The sequence below is a fragment of the Mustela nivalis genome (genome assembly GCF_964662115.1).
Source record: "Mustela nivalis genome assembly, chromosome: 7".
Lineage (NCBI taxonomy): Eukaryota > Metazoa > Chordata > Mammalia > Carnivora > Mustelidae > Mustela > Mustela nivalis.
Window position 1 is genome coordinate 85,743,846 of NC_139026.1, and position 25,305 is coordinate 85,769,150.

The 25,305-nt window shown below is 51.7% G+C and overlaps 1 protein-coding gene across 1 annotated transcript in view; it reads right to left on the bottom strand.

The window, feature by feature from the left end:
• Positions 1-547: 547 nt before the first annotated feature.
• VDR (vitamin D receptor) overlaps positions 548-25,305 on the bottom strand; it is a 56,042-nt gene continuing 31,284 nt past the window's right edge. Inside the window, exons 3-9 of the mRNA XM_082738876.1 lie at positions 22,213-22,343; positions 15,055-15,239; positions 14,696-14,816; positions 11,695-11,866; positions 5,168-5,319; positions 4,839-4,955; positions 548-3,579 (exon numbers count right to left, since the gene is read on the bottom strand). Coding sequence (XP_082595002.1) covers positions 3,320-3,579; positions 4,839-4,955; positions 5,168-5,319; positions 11,695-11,866; positions 14,696-14,816; positions 15,055-15,239; positions 22,213-22,343 — 1,138 coding nt within the window. The 3' untranslated portion in view covers positions 548-3,319. The remainder of the gene's footprint in view (positions 3,580-4,838; positions 4,956-5,167; positions 5,320-11,694; positions 11,867-14,695; positions 14,817-15,054; positions 15,240-22,212; positions 22,344-25,305) is intronic.

The window sequence follows — 25,305 nt, forward strand, 5'->3', positions numbered from 1 at the left end:
CTATGTGAGTATCAGCTAATTTTATTACCATAAGCAGATCTTTCTTCATTTGTTTATTTGACAAATTTCTGGCAACTTGTTATTCTCTTTGGAAATCACTGAGAAGGCACTCTTTAAACTTTCTTTTGTTCCTTTGTTCCTTTCCCTGGATCTGTCTTACGTTCCGACCTTCTCTGTAGGCCTCCCTTGCATTCCCCAACTTGCCTCCAGTTAGCCCACAGAAGGATCTTCCCATCTCCCAGAATTTTGCATCTTTGGCATCTAGGTGCACACTTTCCAGCATTTCCAATAATATGGTTTTAACCATTTTAGACTTCTAAATGTCCAGCCTCATTCTCTCATTCTAAAATAGAATAGATAATATTTTTTCCCACTTCAGTCCTGTGAAACCTCACTTTTACTCCTGTCTTTTCCTCCCCCACTCCCAGACATCCCTTCGGTGGTGAGCTGGTGTTCTGGGCCTCACGGCTGAGGAGCTGGTAGTTTCCAGGGTTCCAGTCTGGTGCCTTAGAGGAGGCAGGGCCAGAGGGAGAACTGGGAAGGTAGAAACATTACAAAGACAAATGCATTTTATTGATAAGGCAACAGCATTATACAGAGCTGAGGCAGAGACCCCATTGGGCCACATTGGAAGGGGGGTCTGATTCACATTGAGACACAGGCTGAGGTGTCCCTCCCCCTCCTGATGGGTCAGCAGGGTGACAACTCAGGGAAGGAACACAGGGGTACAGGATCTAGATTTGCTGTCGAAAATCCAGACCCTCTTCTAGAGGACTAGGGCCATCTTTGGAGGAGGGGGCGAAATGGGGTCTGAGCTCAAGTGTGGAGTAGCCAATAGACCACTGGGCGGGGAGTCCCCAGACCAGGCCCATCCCTGGAACCCTTTATTTCCTTCCTTCCTTTTATTTATTTATTTTTAAAAAGATTTTATTTATTTATTTGACAGACAGAGATCACAAGTAGGCAGAGAGGCAGGCAGAGAGGGCGGGGGAAGCAGCCTCCCCTCTGAGCAGAGAGCCCAATCTTGGGGCTCGATCCCAGGACCCCGAGATCATGACCTGAGCCAAAGGCAAAGGCTTAACCCACTGAGCCAGGCGTCCCCCCTGGAGCTCTTTCTAAGTAGGTGTCTGAGCTTGGGGACCACATTCTCCTCCAAGAGTCAGGTTTTCTTTAGCAAGGGAGGTGAACTAGTGCAGCGATTTTTCAGCCTTTTTGCCCACCGACTAGCATGTCAGACCAATGTCTTCTGCAGCCAAAATCCAACAAGGGCCTCTACCTCATTTGTGAAATAACAGCGAGGATAATCACAACAGCTGATGTATAGAATTTGTTTACAATGTAAGTTTCCCCCCCATAAATCTCTCTTCATCCGTCGTAGGAAAGGACTCCCTGCTACATTGGAATGTGGTGCAAGATGGAATCTGATTCTGAAAACAACTCCTGGCTAATAAATATTGGCCTCGCCACATTGGAGGCCCTGGGCCATGAGAAACGTGGCTGTCAGAGGTTTCCCCACCAGAAGGAGCCCGGGCCCGGTGGACACAGACAGTGCTCCCCGTGGAAGTCTCCCTGCTCCCCGGGGGCTTTCTGGGAACAGTGCAGGAGCGTAGAGGCTGACAGGAACTCCTCCCCAGAGAGGCACGGAATGTAGCCGCATTCCCCACACTCAAGCAACAATCTGAGGGACCCTCTCCGACTCCTGAGGGGGCCCCTCCGCAGCAGTCCCACACACCTACATCTCACTCACCCAGGGACCCCACCCCAGAGGAAACAGAGTGAGTGTTCCCACCTCCCTGGTTGGGCCAGCTATAGAAGGGAAAATAAATGGAGTTTCAAGGTCAGTGGCCCCCATCCCTTCTGGATTCGGGGTGCTGGAGTGAGAATACGAAGGGCAACCCTACATGACCCCACCCTAGATGCTCCCTTGGCCTAGCCATCCGAGGCCAGACTGCTCTCCCACCACCCACAGTGAGGTGTTGGAGCACTAGCTCCCGGTCTCAGGGGGACGGCAGTCTCGGAACTACACCTAGATGGGCCCCCCGGGAGGCAATGGGGGGCCTGTGGGGGTCTGAGGTTCTTCTCTTCCATCCCTCCTTGCCAGGTGGAAAAGAGCTGGCACCACGGGTAAGCAGAGTGGCACTGCTTCTTCAGACGGTGGCGGAGTTGGGAGAATATGCCCATCTCAGGATCACCCTCAACCATCCTAGGGTGAGGCCCCACCAGCACCCATGGCCACTGGTTCTCCTTCCTGAACAGGAGGTAAGAGACTGGCAGGGGGAGGATGAAGATGCTGTTGGGCATTTCTTTGCAACCTGGGGGCAACTCACTCTTGCCACGTAGATCATTGGAAGGAGAGCTCTGGTCTCCACCAACCTCTTAGATCCAGGGCAAGGAGCCATGGGCTTAGAGACAGGGACAGCCGTGGCCACCATCTACCACTCTTCTGTAAGGCTGGGTTTGCCTGTCCCTCAATTCCTGGGCCCTGCTCTCGCCCCTCCTTGGGCTTCTCAGCGGGGGGGGGGGGGGTCTGGGCTAGTGGTCCCTGCCATGTGGAGAAGGCCCACCAGGAGCAACTTCTGGGAAGAATGTTACCATAGCAACAGGATGAAGTGGCACTGACGTGTTAGGGGAGGGCTCTTTGGCCAGCAGAGGTGGGTGAGGGGGGAGTTGTGACCTTTGTCACCTTGTTTTTGGCCATCCTTGGCAGTGAGTATCCTAGACAGGCCAGGGCTGAGAAGCAAGGGGGAGAAGGCTCCATCATGGCACACTGCCCTGGGACAAAACAGCGCAGATGGGCAGCAGGACGGGACAGGGTTGGAGGGTGGGAGAGGGTTTGTGTCTAGTTATTCATCGTCGGGGAGGCAGGGGGAAGGAGATCCCCACTTGGCTCTAGACATTCAGGCCTGGAGTCGGGGGAGGTACAGGTAACTCTGTCCCTGAGGAATGGGTGTGTTTCTCCTGCCTCACTGTTCCCCTCAGCATCCGCCAGCAGCGATTTTGGATCCGTAGGGCCATTCCTGGGCAAGGCCCCACCCTTAACATCTGTCCCCGCTCCCCTACTTGAGTTGCTTTATCAAACAAACAGCAACTCCTCACTGAGGTCTCACGGGACTGGGGGCAGCCTGCAGCTGGCAGGAAAGGGAGCCCTGGTCTTAGGTCGGACAGGAGACAGGCTGGGTTGGGTGGCAGGGGAAGTGGGAAAGGAGGGGCTGAACTCCGGAGGGGGTAGGAAGGTGTGCCGGGCAGTAGCACGCCCCAGGCCGGGGCACAAGGCCCCAGAGGAGCAGCCCCACCCAGGAGCCCCAGCAGGCTACCCTAGTCAGGAGATCTCATTGCCAAACACCTCCAGCACGAGGGGCGTGAGCTTCATGCTGCACTCGGGCTGGAAGGACAGGCAGCGGTACTGCTTGGAGTGCTCCTCATTGAGGCTACGCAGGTCGGCCAGCTTCTGGATCATCTTGGCGTAGAGCAGGTGGCTGCCCGGCGGCGGGTGGCGGCAGCGGATGTAGGTCTGCAGTGTGTTGGACAGGCGGTCCTGGATGGCCTCCACCAGGGCAGCATCCTGCACCCCGGGACGGTCTGTGAGCACAGGGAGGCGGGAGGAGAGGGCACAGGAGCTCTGAGCCAGGTCCCTTTGTAATCCATCTCCCTAGGACCTCTACCCCCAGACACTCAACCTCAACATCCTCTCAGGTCATCCCCTGTATGGCTGCTGACCTGGGACACCACAGTCCCCCTTAAAGCCTCTCAACCATTTCCCCTTGCATTTTGGGTCAAGGGTCCCAGGTCGCATCAGGCCCTGTCTCCAGCTCAACTCTTTCCCTCCATCTCTAGGCTCCATGTTTCCAGCAGTTAATCTGATGTGCCGTGCCCTCTGGCCTCCAGGCTTCACATTGGTCTTCCCTCTGTCTGGAATTTAGCTGACCCTTCAGGCAATAGCTTCCAAGATCTTCCTCAAAAGGACCATTCCCCATCACCCCTACCTCCATTCCCCAGACTGCATCAAGTTCTCTCCTCTATTATACCCTGCTGTAGTATCAGACATGTGTTTAGTTTTCAAACTTTCATCACATGAGAATGAGTCATTAAAGAGTAATTGTTTAATGTCTCCTCCTATGCTTCATGGAAGAGAAGTCTGTGTCCTGTTTGCGGCTGAATCTCAATGCCCAGCACAGTGCCTGATACCTCGCAGGTGCTCAGTAAATCATGGCTGAGTGCAGGAAAGAAGGAATGAGTGAGTGCTGGCTGGGCAGGGGATGGGGAGCCCATGTTCCTTCCATGGGTCCCCAGCCCATCCCTGATCAGAGGCCATTTGCTGGTTCCCTCATCATAGGTGGAGACAGCGCTATCCCCCTTAGGCCTCTTCACCAGTACCACAATCATCCACCAGTACCACAAAACATACCAGGACCCCAATAACCTCCCTCCTAGCCTCTCTCTCTCCCCACCCCAATAGACAGAAAAGCTCAGGGTCACAGCACAGCCTCCAAAACCCATCAGGTAAGCTTTCGAGGCAGAAGCCTGTATAAGCCCCAAGTTTTTCTACCCTACCTCACAGGTGATCTCAAGTATCAGCAAAGTTCAGTCCAGTTCAAATAAGAGCAGAACCGGAGTACTGGGGACATCCAGACCTGTCTAGGGCCTGACAAACCCCATTCATCTGGTTCCTCAGAGTCCCACCTCTGAAACCCCTATGGTCTCAGGGCCAAAGGCAGGGAAGGACCTCTCAGCATACACATATCACATGGGCTGTGCAAACAAAGCCAAATGGGTGTCTCTTGTCTCTCCTTTTGCTTCCTCCTCCCTGTCCCTGAGTTCCCGACTGTGAGGCCCCATACCTGGGGAGACAATGCAGATGGCCATGAGCAGGACATGCTCCTCCTCGTGCAAGTTCAGCTTCTTCAGCCCTACCTGGAACTTGATGAGGGGCTCAATCAGCTCCAGGCTGTGTCCGGCTGTAAGAGAGATGGCCAGATGCTGCGGGTGGAACTGGGGAGCCGCCTACCCAAACCACCACACGCCGCCCCCGACCCTGATGGGGCCCGCTTCTCACCCTTCTCTCCCTGTTGCCCTCTCTGATGCGCCTGACCGGGGCCCGTGACCCCAGGAAGGGGGGGGGGACCAGAGTCTGGGAGCTGGAGAGGGAGGAGGTGGGGCCCGAAGTTACCTTTGGCCACATCGCTGATGCGGTACTTGTAGTCGGGGCTGCCACAGGTCCAGGACATGTCGTCCATGATGAAGGACTGGTTGGAGCGCAGCATGATGACCTCGATGGCACTTGACTTCAGCAGCACAATCTGGTCGTCAGAAGTGAGGTCTCTGCCGGGGAGGGCAGGGAGGAGTCAGGTTACTGGTCAAGAACTTCCGATTATGCAAATCAGCGTGCTATTCCAGGCACCTGCCAGGTGACCAGCCTGTGCCCTGGGTCCTTCACTGAAGGGCTGGGGTTCTGACAGGAAGGGAAAAAAACTGTTTCCCTGAGGGAGAACATGTCAGCCTGTGATTGTGTACCATGGCTGGAAGAAAAGGAGCTCAGTTACTAAGGCAGGGATAACCCAGGGACTCACCAGTGTCCCCAGGTCTACGTGGCCAGGGCTATTAGGGGCAGGAAGAAGAGCCTGGGGACACACGCTCAGGGTTACAGAGGGAACATGGAGGTCAGGGAGAGGTACGGCCCAGTCATCTTCAACACCTCCCATGCCTTCTTGTTCTTCCCTCCTGTCCTCTGGTCCTTCCCAGAAGTAACCCTCGGCCAACTCTGTCTCCAGGACGTCTCTTGAGCCCTTGACCTCCTTCCCAGTACCATCAGGACTGTGCTGGTTAGAGCTCTGTCATCTTTCTCAGTTGCCTCTGATTAGAACTCTGGAACCAAGTCTCTCTCGGGTCTCTCCTCCACGATGCTTATAGCTGCGGCAGCAAGATATCGCCCATGCTTGGAAACCCTCACGGACTCTCAACCCCACGAGGGTCAAGCCCATACTCCACCCCTTGGCTCCAACCTGTCTTTCCAGCCCTCTTCCCTTCGCAAACTCCACCCACCCTCCATTCTAGAAACTTCACACTACTCCATGTTCAATGTCAGGCGTTCTTACGCCAGCCCCAGCCAAGAACGCCTTGCTTCTTCTGCTCTTCTTCCTCATCTTCCTGACTCTGAACCTGGTGAGGTCTTCCTCGGAGCCCCCAACCCCCCAGTTACTTTCGGTAGGATTAGAACCATTTTGTCATGGCCTGCCGCTTGCACAACTTCTGTACCCTTCCCCCTTCAGCTCTGCCCCTTACACGCTTGTCTGTGGCTCTGCGTTCAGAGCCAGTAGGCAAGCTACTTGAGGGCCGGCATTCATTCCCAACTACCTCAGCATTGCCTGCACAATGACTATAGATCCCTGAGCACAACAAGGTCAATAAATCTGTGCAAGGCCAATGACTGGTTCCACTATTCTGAGTCACGAGCTGGGCTTGCCTGAACAATGACAGGGAAAAAGCAGCACCCACGGATCAACTTGCTTCCAGTTTTCCCTCCTTTTCTCCTCCTGACTGTACATTTCCACCTGGATATTCCACTTGGAGAGGGCTGCCATCCTCTCTGGGACTGCACTTGGGTGAGAGGTGAGAAACAGGTGTTGATGGGTGAGAGTTCTGTATCCACGGGTGATGGACGATGGTTAGGATGGCGGCAAAGGGTCTGCACTGAAAACAGTCTCCAAGTGCTGGAGTTGGAAGCCCCTCCCCCTTAGAGGCTACGTGACCCCTTTCCTTCAGCATTCCTTCCAGGGCCAGGGTACTTGGAAGTCTCCGGAGATAGCCAGGAGGTTGTTAACTCCTAGGTTAATAGCTTCTTCTATTGAGCTATACCCACTGCGTGTAGTTCTGTCCTCTCAAGGAACACAGAACCAGACTTCTCCACTAGCCATGGGGGGGGTCTTTTAACCATTTAAAGAAAGTTACCACGCGCCCCTGTGTCTTCTCCAAGACAGTTCCAAGACACAGTGTCTAGACATCTCACCACCTTTGTCAATTTTCTCTTGATGGTCATATACATTTTAAAAATAAAAACTAGGGGCACCTGGGTGGCTCAGTCATTAAGTGTCTGCCTTCGGCTCGGGTCATGATCCCGTGGTCCTGGGATGAAGCCCCACATCGGGCTCCCCGCTCTGCGGGAAGCCTGCTTCTCCCTCTCCTACTCCCTCTGCTTGTGTTCCCTCTCTTGCTGTGTCTCTGCCAAATAAAAATAAAAACTAATGCCTCATTTTGGTTTTAACTCATTATACAATAAAAGATGATAATTATGAAATCTTCACAAAATATAGAACAATATAAAAGCAAATAAAAATTGTTCATAACCACAATGACCATTTTGGTGTATTTCCTTCCTATCTTTTTTTAAACACATATTTCTCTCTTTCTCTTTTTTATTTATTTGTGAGAGAGAGAAGGAGAAAGAGAGCGTGCACCTGTGCACACAAGTGCGTGAGTTGGGGGACAGGCAGAAGAGAATCCTCAAGCAGACCCCCTGCTGAGTGGAGACATCTTGGGGCTGGATCTCAGGACTGACAAGATCATGACCTGAGCAGAAACCAACTCAGATGCCCAATCGACTGAGCCACCCAGGCGCCCCGCAAATCTCTTTTTAAAACATACTTGAGTTCCTGGTAATCATGTTCTGCTTCCTACGTCATGAACATTTCTTCAGCCCAGTCCATAGCGAGTTACTTAAAATTACATCTTATCAACATACTGCAAAGTTATTTAATCAGTCTCCCATCCACCTATTTTTGGCGAGGAATTTCTTTGTATGTTTTGTTCAATGTCCCTTTCGAAATGGAAGGCCAGAAGTGAAAAAAAAGCTTGCGGGAGAGATTCCAGGGGCATCTTGCCTATTGTGATCCCAGCACATGGCTTCTATGAAAGCAAACCTAGAACGACATCAGATGATAGCCAGAAACCCAGGGACTTTCTAAGTGCAAGTCACAGCCAGAAGAGGGGATGGTGGCCGATGGGGGGGAGGGGGACAGGTGGAAATGAAGGAGAAATCCTTCCTGTTAAGAGAGCTCCTTCCTGCTCACAGGCGCTAGGTCTGGCTCTGTGCCTCCTCTGGGGACCTGTGTCATATTTATAGTCCCTGATCAGTTTTCACACTGATGGCCAGCTGCTTCTGGGCACCTGTGAGGTGCTCTGGATATGTGTGTCTGTCTATCTGGTCGTCCCCACCCCCAGGCAGAGCGGGTCCCTCCTTGCCTGCTTCCCAGGGTCCCTCCTGCAGGCCTCTCTTGATTCTTATCTCTTCACCGCAATTGTCTCAATGTCTATCTCTTCCATCAGACCCTGAGCCCTGGAGGTCAGGAACTGCTACATAGTCAACGGGAATCCTTCACAGTTTAGGGAAGAAAGCTGTTTGTTACATAGATGACCAAGTGAAGACAGGAGGGGATGTGGGAGGAGGGCCACACTATGGCCTAAGGAAAGAGCAGGTGAATAGAAACAGCAGTGGGGTCAAAGGTCTTCGCCCAGAGGGCTGGGCTCCCCTCATTTGGTCTGGTCCCTCTTAACACCTCTCTTGGCAGTGAAACCTGTAGGTCCTTTTTTTCTCAGGTCCAAGATGGCTCCTGGCCATTTGGATGCCGTACCTGATTTCACTTCCTCTAGGCCTGTCTTCCTTCCTTCCTTCCTCTCTTTCTTTCCTTCCTTCTCTCTTTCTTTCTTTAAGATTTTATTTATCTACTTGACAGAGAGAGAGAGAGAGAGAGCACAAGCAGGGGGAAGCTCAGAGGTAGAGGGAGAAGCAGGCTCCCAGCCGAGCAGAGAGCCCTACATGGGACTCGATTCCAAGACCCTGGAACCATGACCTGAGCAGAAGGCAGATGCTCAACTGACAGAACCACCCAGGTGCCCCAACTCCAGGGCTTTCTTTTGAAGCACTGAGGGTGGGAGATTTGTGGGGTGCAGACAGAGAGGCTGAGGGAGGGCAGGTGGGAAGCAGGAGTGGGGCCAAGGCACACAGTGTGCAGTTCACACCCAGCATGGCCTATTCAGTCCCGCCCCACTTTGGTCCCATGCCTGCAGCCTCCATCACCCCCCCACCCCGCATTCACCCACGCAGAAGTCTCATCCTGCCCTTCCCACACCCTCCACCCCTGCCTACAGGCAGCAGGATCAAAGCAACCAGGGACTCAGCCACTATTTTTCTACTTCTTGGAAAAATAGAATCCCTAAACACAGAAACCCCCAGAGCTGGAGGGCTACGGGGCTGACCCCACCTGCCGCCCACCAGAGCCTGGTTCTGGCCTCGGTCCAGGCTGGGTGTCCCCTCTGTCCAATCACCTAGAGTATCCACATCCACGTCCTCCTGACCCCAGAGCTCTTGGCCAGGCCTGCGCCATTTTCACTAGGACACCTTCCATTCTGAGATTTCTTAAGTCATGCCGAAGACAGAGAAGGCAGCCCAAGCACGTGCAGGGTCTCTGTAACCCATCTGGGATCAGTACCTGGATGGATTCAGTGTCTGCTCCTACGTATCTCATGTCGGCCATGACTGTGCGGCCAGACTAGGGAACTGGGGACAATGAGACTGGATAGGGAATGAAGGGGCCAGACTACAACTCATCCTTGGAGACAGACACCAAGGGCTGGGTCATGCTATTTGTGTCAGAGTATATGTGGCCAGGGTAAGGGATGAGGACCAAGGGCATGGGGGAAATATGAGGGTTTGGGTTACTTACTTCAGGGCGGGGGAGGGTGTGTTGCATCAAGGTCATCTGGTTAAATGAACGGCTTTTTTAAGGACAGTGTTGCCATGTGTGCCATCCCAGTCAGTACTTAGAATCCGCAAACCCGAGCATCTGGACAGAGCTCCCCACCAGGCTAGGAAAAACGAGCCCTGCACAGATGAGGACTGCTCTCAGGAACTAGGAGAGAAGCTGGCCTGCTGGTATCCCGTCAACACCTTGAAGTGTTTTTCTCTCTGGCTGTTTACACAAAACAAGTCCTTGGAGCAGACTGAGTTTGCAAACACTAGCTTGAAGAGTGTGGGAGGGAGCTGGAACTTGTGCGAAGCAGAACGTGTTGTCAGTTCCAAGGAAAGGCTCTGGAGGGTAAGTCCCAGGCCCAGCATGACACTGAGCTCACAGGTGACACTCGGTAGCTCTGTTCCTGCTGGATGCCACACAGCAGCCCTTGTTCTTTCTGCCACCAAAATGTGCAACTCAGGGGGGGTGTCCCAAAGGTGTCTCGATGCAGTAAGCGAGTTTGTTGTTTTTCTCTTCTTTCCAATTTTCACATGAATTTCCCGGGGAAGAGCACAGGAGAGCCCCGGGTATCTGAGTTGCTGAGAGGCAGAAAATCACACAGAGCTGGCTGTCTCAGGGCAGGCACCAGCTGGGAGGAACTGGACTGGGCGCTCTGAATTATCGCCACCTAGCTGTCAATGCAGTCATGGAGACAGTGACCGACGCACGGCTTCCTTGTGTGGTAGAGAGATTCACCACACAATAAATAGCCCATCATGTTAGCTCCCCCTCAGAGCTGGCCCATGTCCCATAATTTGGGGCTCCCAGAATTCCAGCACTGCATCTGATCATCGGCATTTAGAAAGCACTCGGAAGTCCCTTCTGCTGGCAACCGCAGATATCGCTCCGTGAGCGGATGCCAACAGTTAGTGCCGGTGATTTCTTTCTTTCTCTTTCTCAATCACATTGTATATGTATTGTGTGGCAGTGCTTCAAATGATATAAATAATTTGTCAATATAGCTTTAACTACCTCCCAACATTCTACTAAAAGCATCTATACTTTCTTCCTTTAAGAATCCTTGACACAGGGGCGCCTGGGTGGCTCAGTGTGTTAAAGCCTCTGCCTTCGGCTCACGTCATGGTCCCAGGGTCCTGGGATCGAGCCCTGTGTCGGGCTCTCTGCTTGGCGGGGAGCCTGCTTCCTCCTCTCTCTCTGCCTGCCTCTCTGCCTACTTGTGATCTCTGTCAAATAAATAAATAAAATCTTTAAAAAATTAAAAAAAAGAATCCTTAACACTGCACAGCTATTTAAATATACGTATGTGAGCCATTATTACCAAAACGATAGAACAGTTGAGTGAAATTTTTATCAGTGACTCCCTAACAGAGGATCTTTACTCCAGCAGCACCCCTTACATCTATCTGTCTTGGCAAGGGTCTCAGTATGGTTAGGAAAAGGCCTTTTCACAGAAATTTGGGTGAAGGAGGCCCAGGTTGTGTGTGCCAGGAAAACTGTCTCCCTGTGGGATCCCTAAATTATTTCACAAGTCGCCTTGTGCAACCCTTTCTCCTCTCTGTCACTGCATTTTGGTTTCAGATTTGGGTGTGGAGGGCTAATGGAGGTCTAATTTGAAGGCTGACATGAGGATTAGACCCAAGCCCGCTGGAGTGCACATGGCAGTGAACTTGGAATTCTGGACCTTGGCTCTGACACATATTGGCTCCAGCACTAGCAAATGATCCTGGCTAGCCACTGAACCTCTCTGGGCTTCTCTTCTGTCATCCTGAATCTGCCAGGGACAGATGGCTCTCCAGCACTGGCCTGCTGGGTAATGCTGGATGGGCTGTACTTCCCAGAGATTCTGATGTGGGAAGACTGGGATAGGGTCTGGGTCTCCATTTTGGGAAGCAGGGGACTAGCAATCTCCAGGCCTTCTTCTAGCTCAGTCTAGGAGTCTGACTCTTCTTACCTGAACCCTGGAATCATCTTGGCAAAGCCGATGACCTTTTGGATGCTGTAACTGACCAGGTCAGCCAGATGGGGCAGCATGGAGAGCTGGGACAGGTCAAGGGTCAGAGAAGAGTCATCTGAGTCTTCTTCCCTCAGACCCAGATTGGAAAAGCTGGTTGGCTCCATCACATCTGGGGAAGGATGAGGAGAGAGAAAGAGCTACTTCAGGATGCTTGTGCCAGATACCTTCCTGCTTGGCCCCGTGAGGATCTCCCCTGCCCTATCTCTGCAGGGCTAGCCAGAAATGCCATAGTGACCGCCTCTCTCCAAGGTCAATCTTCAGCCCAGGCTTTCCTCTAGGACTCCCCTGGCTTTTCTTTCAAGCAGAGAAAGGCAGTAAAATCAAAGATCAGAGATATTCCAAGAAATGAGATTTCCTCAAGCCATGATTTTACAGACCATGTGTGGTTTCTAATGACCTCAAATTTGGAGTCAATGAACTTATAGAAAACGAGGATTGGCCTCACTAGTGATCAAAGAACTATAGAGTAGAACATCTAGACTTTTCACCTATATACTAGAAACAAATATGTTTAAATGTGGATGCCAATGTCAAGGAATTAGGCAACCCTTGGGCCATGGGGTGCTAAAGGAAGCCTACATTTGTGCAAGTAATCTAGAAAGCTATTTGATAGTAGGGGTCAGAAGCCTATGATTATGTATATTCTTTGATCAGTAATCCCACTTCCATAAATTCATCCTAAGGGAAAAAACATCTGGAATAAGTGCAAGTATTTAGTACAAGCATACTGTTAACTTAATAAAAAACTGGGACCCAATCTAGATTAGATATGTTCTTATACATTCATACCCTAGAATACCAATCAGTTTTTAAGCATATAATACAGAGGTATACTGATGACATGAAAAACGATATAATGCACTATTAAAAGAAGAAAGCAAGTTCCTAAATTGTGTATAACATAATTTTACTTGGAAATGTACATATGCATTTAAAGAAAATCGGGGTGCCTGGGTGGCTCAGTGGGTTAAAGCCTCTGCCTTTGCCTCAGTTCATGATCCCAGGTCCTGGGATTGAGTACTACATCAGGTTCTTTGCTCAGCAGGGAGCCTGCTTCCCCACCAACCCTGCCTGCTTCTCTGCCTACTTGTGATCTCTGTCTGTCCAATAAAAAAAATAAATAAATAACTTAAAAAAAAAAAAGAAAAAAAGATGGAAAAGAGACCTATCATAGTGTTAACAGTGATTATCTTTGGGTAGTAGGTCTAAAGATCTTACATATATAAAAATATATATTTGTTTTATATATGTGTACATATATATAATTTAGCTGATATTTTCTGAATGCCTACAATAAACATGTATTACTTTTGTTTAATATTTTTATTTTATTTTATATTTTAAAATATTTTATTTATTTGACAGACAGAGATCACAAGTAGGCAGAGAGGCAGGCAGAGAGAAGAATGCAGGCTCCCAGGCTGAGCAGAGAGCCCAATGCGGGACCCCATCCCAGGATCCTGGAATCATGACCTGAGCTGGAGGCAGAGGCTTAACCCACTGAGCCACCCAGGCACCCCAACTTTTGCTTAATATTTTTAAATTAAAAATGTTAACTAGTTTGAATCTTATTATTTAATTATTTATTTAGTAAATTAAGTAATCTCTATGCTGAACATGGGGCTTGAATTCATGACCCTGAGATCAAGAATCGCAGGCTATGTCAACTGAGCCAGCCAGCATATGCTGTACTGAACTTGACATTGGTGGGGCTGTGCACCTCATATCAATTAACCTATGAGGGTATCAAAACTATTGACTAATATGGAATTATTAAAAGCAGAGTATATAACATGAAGACTGATCCTCATCAATGGAACTAGCCCACCAAGTGAAAAGAGCAGCAAAGTAGGGAGAGGAAATCAACACGGGAAGAATCCCTCCAAGACGGGGGCTCAAAGGATCAGTAAATCTCAGCAATGTCCCTGACCACCTCCCTCTTGTCACTCCTGGGTGGGCAGATACCACGTCTGTCTCCACTGCCATTCCTATCTAGCTGACACTGAGACCCCTCCCACCTCTCTGGGACCTGGGCCCAGATCCATCAATCAGTCTGAAAGTACCATATCTGAGGGTTCTAGTTCCCCAGAGGGAAGGGGGTTTTCCGACCCTTGCCCTCCTGCAGGACCCACGCAGAAGGCAGCATGGTGGAGTGAGAGGCAGAGCAATGAAGGAGAGGATGGAGCAGGAGGACCAAGAAGAAGGTGGAAAAGGACCATAAGAAGGAAAGCAGGGATGAGCTTGAGATGATGGGTCATCTGGGGCTGTGGTGACCCCCACAGAGCTTAGGGTGGGGGGAAAGTACCGCAATGGGACCCATATGCTCTCCCTTCACCTGAAATGTCACCTTCTAGGCTCTGATGGCTGCAGTTAATGACACTGTTTTATATATTTGGAAGTTGCTAAGAGAGTAGATCTTGAAAGATCTACTCAGCACAATGAAAATAAAAACCTGACTGTGTGAGATGATGGGTAGTAGCTCTAGTTGTGGTAATCATTTTGCAATATATACATGTATCAAATTATTATGTTGCATACCTGAAACAAATACAATGTTCTATGTCAATTATAGCTCAATAAAACAGGAAAAAAAAAAAAAAAAACCCCAACAGGAACCCCCCCCCATCCCCCACAAAGGCCCAGGCTCAAAATATCAGTTAAAGGAACCAGGTTACCCACAGGGAGGAGGGCAGGAGCAGAAGCTTGGTGGGGAGCGGGGACCTTATAGACAGACCCTGCTTGGCCAGAGCCCAACTTGGCCTCTTCCGCAGTATGGGCCCTTGGGCTAGTTAGCTTGCTTCTATAAACAAAGGGGAGTATTCTGAGGACACTGCGGGGCACGTGCAACCCTCTCATCTATGGCCAAGGACAGGTGGGCCATAGAAACTCTGGGTTCTCCTTCCACTGCTGGGCTCCCTGGGGGCATGCATCGACTCACCTAGAGAGGCTGTGTAGTTATCTGAGCAGGATGAAGATGAGTCCCCAGAGAGGCTGGGCGTTTGGACGGAGGAGGGCCTCGAGGAATGGCTTCCTCCACCCCCTTCCCCACGAACTGGAGGCTGGAAGGGAGAGATGGGCTCACTTTCCTCCCTTGTCCCCGATCTCTGACAGGAGGGGCTTCCTGGCAGGTCTGCGGGGGTGGGGGGGAGGCCTCCCTGATTCCAGAGCAGCACCCCCACCCCGCCCCCGTTTCTCGCTGGCCACGGCTCTCCCGTCCCCACTCCTGTGCCCCCGCCCCAGCGGTGGCTCTTCACCCCACAGCCCATCCTTCCCCAGGCAGCCCGCTCGTGGACGCACCCGGAACTGGGAGAAGTCGGCATAGGTGGGGTCGTAGGTCTTGTGGTGGGCGTCCAGCAGGATGGCAATGATCTGCTGCTGCTCCTCAGACAGCTTGGGCCGCAGACTGTCCCTCAGGGCTTCCTCCTCCTTCCGCTTCAGGATCATCTCTCGCTTCCGCTGCACCTCCTCATCTGTCAGGATGACTGTGGGGCGAGAGCCGGGCGAGAGGGAGGCTTTCAGGAGGGCTGGGCCTGCAGCTCCTCGGAGAAACCCTCCTCCAGCTGCTAAAGGCACAAGATCGGAGGGGTGCACGGGGTTGGGGGGCTTCCCGCCATGGGGGACTCGGGGCCTACTCCATGGACGGAAAACTGGGTTTCCTGTTGAAAAGGCAGATGTGTGAGATAGGAGGAAAAAGAATCTTAGGGGTGGGAATGTTGGGCATTATTAGTGAGTCTGTGTTCTCAGAGCAAGTGACCGGACTCTGGGCAAACTGAACTCTCTGGGCTTTGGTCATCTCATTAATCAAACAAGCAGTTTGCTCCATTATTACCTCTTCTACGGCCCTTTGTGCTTCCTTCCTCCAGAAAGCCCGTGTATGTGGGGTGGCTGAGGGGTGGCTGAGTGACAACCCCGACCTGAGAACTGAATGCACGTGTAACCCAGACCAGCTGCTCATTAAATGTCACGTCCTGTCTCTTCTCCCCCACATTCACAGCCCATGATTCTGAGGCATGGGGGTTGGGATGGGGAGTGAAGAGGATGAGAGTCACTGTGTGGCCAGTCCCAGGTTCGGAAGCTAGGAGATGCTGAGAGACCTCTCCACGGGGGCATTCCCACGCCCAAGTTTCCAGGCATGGAACTTGGGTGTCCAATGTACTCTGACCAACTTAGAAAGACTTTGCCTCTTTGGTTCCTGCAAAACAACCCCTCCTCCAGCCTGTCCAGTCTTGAAAGTTCTGCCCGGGGAAGTTTTTGAGCTCTCTAGAATTCCCAAAGAGCACAATGTGCAGCACCGTGTTCTCTCCCGCTGCAAGCCAGCATGTCCGACGAAAGGGAGACCTCACGCCCCCTGGGGTGGAGCCCACCTCACCAGGCTGGGCAGCTGCCTTGGGGTGGCAGGGCTGTGAGCAGGGATGCCTGGCACAGGGGTGAGGCAAACAGACCTCCGGGCTGGGGCTTGCAGAGTGCTGACGGCAGGAGTGGGCACTGGGGCCCTCGGCCTGTAGCTACTTGCTGTCTGCTGGTGTTGCCAGCGCTTCTGCCCACAGAACTGGGGAGTTTCACAAGAGCAGGGAAAGCAACCAGAACCCCAGGGTGGGTGGGTTCCCGGCTTCAAGAGCGTCCCACTGGCCCAGACCTCTCGGGGAGGGAGGGGGAGAAGGAAATAAGCTGGTGGGAGGGGAGGGAGAGCCTGTGGAGTGTGGGTGGGTGGAAGTGGGCAACCAGAGCCTCAGTTACAGCAGGAAGGGAAGCTTGTGGCAAAGGAAGGCGTGTTCCCTCCACAGCTGAGGAAGCCATACGAAGAGAAGGACTGGAGGAGACCACGCCCAGGTGACTGACTCACCTGCCCGAAGAGCTGCCAACCCTCTCCCACGGTGGGTGTTTGCTCAGACCCCACAAGGTCAAGTGAGGTGGAAGAGGAAGGAGCAGGGAGCATTGCATTCAAGGCAGGGTATGAAGCCTAGCCGGGGGAATCCAAGATTAGGTGTCTGGTCTTTCCTGCTCACCTGAGGGTGGATGTAGGGGGTGCTGGGGCTGGAGTGGGGGGGAGGGGTTAAGGGGGGTGCTCCGCTAGTCATGTCACAGGCATCCTGGACATGCTTCTTGGCTTGACTGGGCTTTGATAATCTCTTGGGATTCTAAGATGTCACTCTCCTGCTCAGAAACTTTTTCTGGATCCTTCCTGCTCACCAATGGTCCAAATTAAAGTCAAGATGCTCCATGATTTTACTTCTTCCTAACTCTCCAACCCCCTTGCCCCCTGCCTCTGGACGCAGCTTCTGCTCCGGTCATGTTGAGACTGCTGGCCTGCAGACACAACCCGCTCAGTCCTGTCACTGCTCTTCCACTCATGCCGGCTGCCTGTCCAGCTGGGTCTTCCCTCCCCCATAGCTGCACAAGTCCTATCCGTTCTCCAGCACCCAGCCTTCAGCCCTCTCTCACCATGAAGCCTTTCTGGATTGTCCCAATTGGCACTGAGCTTTCATTTCTTATTTCTGTGGTATGTCTACTGTTTCCCACACACATTGGCACCCAACTGTCTTCCACTCTGTAATAGTTATGGTTAGTACAGCCTCCAGTAAATGGCCGGATGGAGAGAACCTGAGATGTTCAAGATCTCCTTCACTAGAACGGTAGGCTACCTGGGTTTCCCTCCTATGGAAGGGAGCCAGCGAGCCCAGCAAAGCCTCCTGGCCATGGTGTTTGCTCAGTAGGCTGAGAGATTGGACACCCAACACATCTACAATGATTGTACCTACTGTGTGCTAGTCATTGTCCTTTGCTCAGGAAATGACAGTGAGAAGTACGCACTAACACTGTGTATGTGTCCTACCATGTCGGGATGGCACATGGCAAATGCCAGCCAGCCCACCAGATAACTGAGCCCGGCTCACCTTTTCAGTTTAATTATTGTGACTGAAATATTTTCAAGACAGCATACCTGGTAACAGAACACCTAAAACATGCAACCTTTACTTATCATTTGGAACAATTACTGGACTTTGCAGGAGCGAGGTTATGACCTCAGGACTGAACAGGGCTGTGTCCTTGTACTGTGACTCGGCCTGCTATGATTCAGAGTTCTTGTGCTACGTCTCATCGCTTTCAATCTCCCCCTCTCTGGTAAGCTCTGTGTTGTCTCTTCTTGGTTCCTGCCTGCCTCTGGGGGTGGGGTGCTTTTCTTCCTCTTAACTGTTAATTTCTAGTCTGTTGGGGAGCTGGAAATCATGGTAATTAAGTTTTAAGTAAGAATAAAGATCTGTTATTAAAAATGGATAAAAAATAAAGAATTTTTTAGGTACCGGGCACTACGTTAAATGCTTCTTAAATATCAACTCACAGAGATTTAGTTCTCGTAACAACCTCTTCGGGCAAGAGCTAGTATTCCCATTTTGCAGATAAGAGACCCCCAGGCCCAGAGGCTAGGTACCTTGCTCAAAGTCACACAGCTAACACGTGGTGAGGCTGTACTCAGGCCTGGGTAATACAGTTCTAGAGTTCATGGTTGTAACTACTGCCCCATAGCTCCTCTGATTGTAATTGGCTATGACTGCTTCATAGGACTCTTGTCCTTAGCCGTGGAACACACAAAATGTTCCAATCCATCTGAGGAGTATGAAAAAATAAATAAAGTAGCTAAGTTTGTAAATGATTTACTCTAAAAGGACAAAGTTAAGAAGATTCAAGGTTAACCTTATGACATTGTTCCTCCCAATTACTGTATCAAACGGTGACTGACATACGGTGTCCAGCATTAGAGAAAAAAGTGCTGAGATCTGGCATCTTCTACCAGGGCTACCAATCCGCACCCCCTACCCCCCATCTCCAGGCAACAGTGTCTGGAGACAGGGTAAGTCATCAGGTTCTCACATGTGCAGATGCCGTTGTGATTTAGGAAGGAAGTCTTTATTTAAAAGGGATTACTAATTTCACAGGAAATTTTTAAAAAATCATTTTCTCAACGAATAGCTACTGAAAATGCCATTACTATCATGTAGGAGGACACATGTTTTGGAGTTGAAAGCCATTGAAAAAGAGCAAACAGGTTCTGAAAGGGCATTTGATGGGCTCTCCAAGGAATAAGACACATGAGCTGTGTCCTTGGGACTTGGGAAACCTGTATGGCAGCTTAGTAGCTTCTCTGTCTTCCTTTTAGGCTCCCTGCTGAGTGCTAACATGGCTTTGCATACATTTATTCCCATGAAAGATGTTCCCCACTTCATGGTTGCCTTAGGAGGTCAAGATCTGAAAGCATGAACAAAAAAAACACCTCAAGTTGCCCCTGGTGGCCCAAGGACAACATTAGAGAAGACAATATAATGTCTTTCCCAATGAATGACAGAGGCAATATCAAATTTGGGAGATCTTCCTGACCCATAGACCAGTGGGAGGTGCAGAGGTACAAGGAAGCATAATGGAGAGCTAATGCTCAGTCATTCAACATATATTTACTGAGCATCTGTGCCATGCCAGGTATTGTACTAACACAGGGTAGAAAAGACACACATCTGTAAAAACATCAAACAAATTCACATAAAGGTGTTTTTGTGCAGGACAGGCCAACAAGAAGCAAGAATCCAACCACGAAAGTTCTTGGGCGCCACACACAAGGTCAAGTCAACTAGGACTTGAAGAGAAAGAAAGGGGAACAGTCTCTTGAGCCCATCCCTAAGGGACTAGGCAGTGCCTGAAGGAACTCTGGACCACTGAGTGTGCCTGGTGGGCTGCACCAGGGTGGGGTCCCCAGGCCTGGCATCTGGAAGCAAACAGACCTAGGTAAGAAGGCCGCTACCATACCATCTTATTACTCAAAGGTACGAAATCGGAATTCCTCTGAGCTTCCCCAGCTACAAAAAAACAAAAATGAAAACAAACAAACAAACAAACAAACAAAAAACCCCACAAAAAACCAAACACACACAACAAAAAACTACAGAAGTATTCACCTATTTAGGGATTCTTGGGAAAATTTAATAAGAAAGCACCGTGTTTGATGCAGGTAGGTGCTCCATAAACATTTGTTCCCACACCCATCCCTTTCCCCTTCCTGAGTTCCCTTTAGGGAAGGGCCACCTCTCTGCTTCTGCCAGAAGGGACCCTATGTTTGCAGTGCCTTCAGAGGGAGCCCTGGGCTGTCCTGTGGTTTTACAAATATTGACACAAAATTGTCTCTGGGAGGTTGAGCCTTAAGGCAGGCTCTCCTTAAGGTTGAGGCTCAACCTTAAGGAGAGCTACGAGTAGCTCTCCTCGGGTTCTGAGCTGGGAGCTCCAGGCTCAGACCACTGTAATGGACTTCTCTCAGCTGAGCTGACTTGAGGCTGAGAACTACAGCTCTTCCTGAAGGACCTTTCCCTGGAGTAGTGGAGAGAACAAGCCTAGCAGGGCTCAAGATCTTCTTTCAACGGGAGCTCTGCGGCCCAGGCTCCAAGAACTCAGCTCTTGCAGCCCCGGGCTACCTCACCACAGCTCCCCGAGGGCATCCCGGGAGTGGGGAACAGGGGGCTGCACTGGGCATGCAGCAGGGTGGGGTGCAGGGCTCTGTTGGGGAGGACTGGGGCTGGGTTTGTGGTGGCTGAAGCACAAAGCCGTTAAGGTTTGGGGTGGGCACCCACTTCCAGATTGCTGGCCCTCATCACCACATGGTGTTCCTAGGGGTACCCTGATTCTCCCAAGACCTGTTCATCACCGTGGATGCAGTGCTGTCTTTGGGGACCAGAGGAGATCTAGAAGCAGACATGGAGACTTGCTTTCTGACTCCGATCCTGGTATTTTTACCTTTCTGATTCTCAGATGATTTCTAAGTGTTCTTCCTATTCGAAGTTGGTCAGACATCTCCTTCTTCCCGAGACATAGAAGAAGAGTGTGGGGGGCATCAATGAGGCTGGTCCCACACAGAACCTCTGGGGCAGAGTCTGACTGAATCCCAGCGGTAGAACTGTGCTGTTCTTGGCTGGCAGAGCCTCAGAGCCAGACTCCCTGCCCCGCGGGGGTTATGTGTCCCTTGGGGGCAGGGGCAGGGGCTGTGTTCACTGTATTTTGTTTGTGTCCACACCAGTGCCTCGCACAGAGCAGGCCGCCCTAAGCCAGTGTGTGAGAAGCCCCATGAGGCACTCAGTCTGGCCTCCTCTGTTCCAGGATAAACACAGAAGTCGGGCGGGGCAGGGGACGGTGCTAGGAGAGATCAGCATGTCCAGGCCTGCACACTCCTGTGGGGGCGAGGAGGAACAACAGCCTGGAAACTTCTTCAAGGCCTGCCAGGGTTGACTGGGGAGCCGGGAGCAGAAATGAAGGACTGTGACCCACCAAGGGGGGAGCCTGTCAAGACCCAAGCAGGAGCCCCCCCCCCCCCCATGAGGGTCTCCAGTCTGTCTCTGTTCCCCAACAAAAGAGAATTTTTTTTTCCTGTCAAGGAAGAAGTGTTCCACCCCGAAGCCCTGTCCTGGGACTCTTCCTTGTAACTGCCTCCCTCACCCTCTAAAACAAAAGCCTCATAGCCAGAAGGGCCTCCAGGCATGCCTGCATCTGAGCATCCCTCCCTAGCCTCCTCAGGTCCGTAGCTTAACTTGTCCCAGGGCTGAGGAGGTGAGCGGCATGCAGACGGCAGACAGGGGTGAGCAAGAGGCCGAGCTGGACAGAAGGTGCGGAGGACACCTGTGTCCGGGCCGGCCCAGGGTACTGGTCTATAGCCTGGGGAAGGCTGGTCTAGCCACTCCCGGGGTCTGCTGAATTCAATGGCTATTCTGGCTACCAAGTAACCAGAGCTCAGATGCAGTTGTTTTTAACCCGAGGGTTAGAACAAGTCAGTCTGCCATTGGTCCTTTCCTCCAATCCTGGAGCTGGACAGGGAGTCCTGCAGACTCACCCTTCTCTCTCCCTCTGGATGCCGAGGGCCATCCCAGAGTCTGGTGCTTCCCTCACAGAGTCTCTCCCCATGGTCTCCCCAGATCTGCTCCTGGGGCCAGAGTGGCCCAAAGGCTGGGGCGGGGAGGGATCTGGATGCCAGCCAGGCTCTGAGCGCATCTTCTCCCCCAAACTCCTGCCCCTCCCCAACTTCAGCAACCCACTCTCTCGAAGTCCAAACAACCCTGGGTCCTTGAGCCTCATCTTTTCCCTGAAGGTCCAGGAATAGGGAGGTGAGAACAGTGATCTGTCTTGGAGGAGCGCTGATCTGGGGGCTTACGAAGGCCGTGCCCTGCCTCTCCCTTCTCAGAGGCACCCCCATGGGATGGGGCCTTCCCAGAACTCTGAGACACAGATCCAACTGAGGTTTGTAGGACCCCCCCCCCCCTTGGGGCCTCTGGCCCTGTTGTTCTGGCCGCAGGGCCCAGCTCCAGGCCCCGTGTGCCAACAGCCCCAGGGGAACAGTACGGACACCTCTCGGGCCAAACCTGCCTAAAGAGCAGCTCCCACCATCCCCTTCCAGTGCCACCCCCTGCCTTGGCCCCGGGTACTCACACTCCTTCATCATGCCGATGTCCACACAGCGCTTGAGCCGGCAGGCCTGGCAGTGGCGGCGGTTGTCCTTGGTGATGCGACAGTCCCCGTTAAAGGGACAGGTGAACAGCGCCTTCCGCTTCATGCTCCGCCTGCCCGGGGAGAGAGCACATGCCACCTCTGGGTCACACCCCTCCCAGCCCCTGCCCTGGCTACCTGCAGGGGCTGTGACAACTGAGACTGCCCACAAGCTCCGCCCCCCCAATCTCCATGTTACCCACAGAGGATCTGGGGCCCAGTCCTGGCCACTCTCAGTGCCTACCCCTCCCCTCCCCCACACCTCGCCTCCTTCTTTCACTCCCTACTCTGCTCCCATCATTGCTCTGATTTACTTTATTTTTTTAATGTTTGAAAGGATTTATTTATTTTCACTTTCATATTTTTTTTTAAAGTGAGCTCTACACCCAACGTGAGGCTTGGATTCATGCCCCTGAGATCAAGAGTCGTCTGCTCTACCAACAGGTCAGGCTGGCCCCCCAATTTACTCTTATGGTCCTCTACTTCCCACTTTTTTTTTTTTTTTTAATTACACAGGAAATACATGAGTGAATTAGCCTAGCGACATTTTTGAACTACTAAAATCTGCAGAGTAGCCCTCTCTGCTTGTAGTCAGCCATTATGGGAGGTGAGGACGCTGGGGACAGCTTTAAGTCATCCAGAGTTTGGAGATCTCGGACTAGAGCAGGCCTGGTCCAGAGACAGACACGTGCGCAGGTGCGCGGAGAAGGAAGAAAGGCACCAAACCATAGCTCGAGGTAGCCAGATCACATGCTCAGAGATAAAAGGCCAGATGAGTGTGCGGGAGCCCTGAGGTCTGGCCTGGACTTTCTGAAAGGCAGAGGGAGCAAGGGCTCTGCCAGGACAGAAACCTGCCAAAGGTTCTTAGCTTAGGAAGCCAGTACCCCTGAGCCCCCTGTTCTTCTATGTAGTGGGGTGTACACACGTGTGTGTCCATGCATGTGTGCGTAAGCTTGAGGGTTCATTTTCCTAATTCTGGCTTTCTGCTGCCAGCCACACCACATGGCACTTTCAGGAGGCTACATCATCTATGTCCTTGGGGTTCCTCATGCGGTTCCCAGCCCCAGTAGGGGCAGGCCCATTTTGTTGTTGTTGTTGTTTTTTGTTTTGTTTTGTTTGTTTATTTGTTTGGGGTTTTGCCCTGGGACAGGTGACAGGATTTAGCTAGAGAAAGATGGTGGCAGAATCACTTTCTCTCGGACCAGCAGCATCTTCCAAGGAGATGCTCAAACCTTACAAAAAAGGGCCTGGCTCCAACCATTTCCCTCTCTCAGAAATGAGCTGGTCACACACTAGTTATGCTTCTTGGTAAAAAAAAAATGACTCACTGTTCACATTCACTAGAAGATAAATGGGGTTTAGGACAAACATTCTCATCAGTCAACATGGACAGAGAGGACCCATGGGATGGAGGAGAAGAGAACACAGAAAGGGCCTGCCAGTAGTCACAGGTAACCAGACTCCAAGATTAGAGGATCCCAGAGACTATTGGTGTACCTCCTCTTTTTATAGGTGAGAGCCCTGAGGGGAAGAAACTTATCAGTGAGGGGAGTCAGCAAGAAGTGAAGGCTCCCCAGTTGGCTGTTAGAGACGTGAGGCTCGGCTTTTGGCTCCTGGGATTGAACACACAGCTCTCATTCCTAGAAACTCAAGGTGCTCAATGAAGTGGAGCCTACAGGCAGCTGGCCCTTGAGAACAACTCAAGACCAAGGATGATAGCTGGCCTACAAGGTAGTTGCCCTTAGCTTTGGCCCCCACTTGGCCCTCTCCTGACCCAAGAGGGCCCCCAGTAGACCAGGCTGCAAGGGGAGGTGGAACCACACGAGGCTATGGGGGTCAGCTCCAGCCCACCAATGACCACACCCACTCTGTGGTGACTACCCAGGGAGAGATCACATACCAGGCTTTTGGAAACAGAAAGCCTTTCTCCTTGAGTCTCCATCCATCTCTGGTAGCTTTCCAGAGGGACAGGCAAATGTGGAAGCACCTTAGCTACCTGAAATGAGCTACTACATCACCAGAGGACATGAGATTCATTCACCCCTTTACTCCTTCTCCTCCTTCCCACTCATGTTCCTGAGGCTCCGCCTGTTACCACAAATGTTCAGTCCCCAGGATGCCCGTAGTTCTCTAAACTTACTTAAGGGCCAGAAGTTTCTAATTCAGAGTGAACTCTCATTTCCTTTTTTTTTTTTAAACAACCAGGCACTTTGCCCAGGAGCTGAGGGTCTGCTCTCTCCCACCCACTGTCTTGTCTGGCTCACAGCTCTTCCTATTAATTCTCTAGGGCTTGGGGCACCACAAGGAACATATCATACATGTGGCACCTCCAAACACATGAGCCAAAGCCCCTCCCCAGCCTTGTGCTGGGGGCTGAGAGCTTCTGAGCCCCCCAGGTGGGAGGCAGCCCCATGCCCCCCAGGGACCTATCCCTCCTTCCTTGGGCTCTAGGACACCTGCCTCTGACTCTCACTGGGGGCACACGCCCAGCTGCAAGGAGGCTCAGGAGGCTGTGGCACTATCATCTTTCTTTGATCTTCCTCACTGTAAATCTGAAGCCCACCCCAGGCTTCCACACACAGGAGTGCTGGAGATAGCCACGCAGCCCAGCTCTGCTGGACAGTAGGCGTGGATTCTGACGAGGTTGTGTAGGAATCCAAAAATATGCAGAGCTGGCTTCAAAGAAAATACTAGGCGGGAAAACCCTAATGTCCTTGCTTCCAGCTTTGTAGTTAGAGTAGAAAGCTCATGAATACTGAGAAGCAAAGTGAGAGGAAGAGGAGGAGGGGGAGGAAAAGGAAGGAAGGGAGGGAGGGAAGAAAGAAAATGTTAAAAGTCCTTCCGTGGGTGCCTGGGTGGCTCAGTGGGTTAAAGCCTCTGCCTTCGGCTCAGATCATGATCTCAGGGTCCTGGGATCGAGTCCTGCATCGGGCTCTCTGCTCAGCAGGGAGCCTGCTTCCCTCCCTCTCTCTCTCACTGCCTGCCTCTCTTGCCTACTTGTGATCTCTGTATGTCAAATAAACAACAACAAAAAAA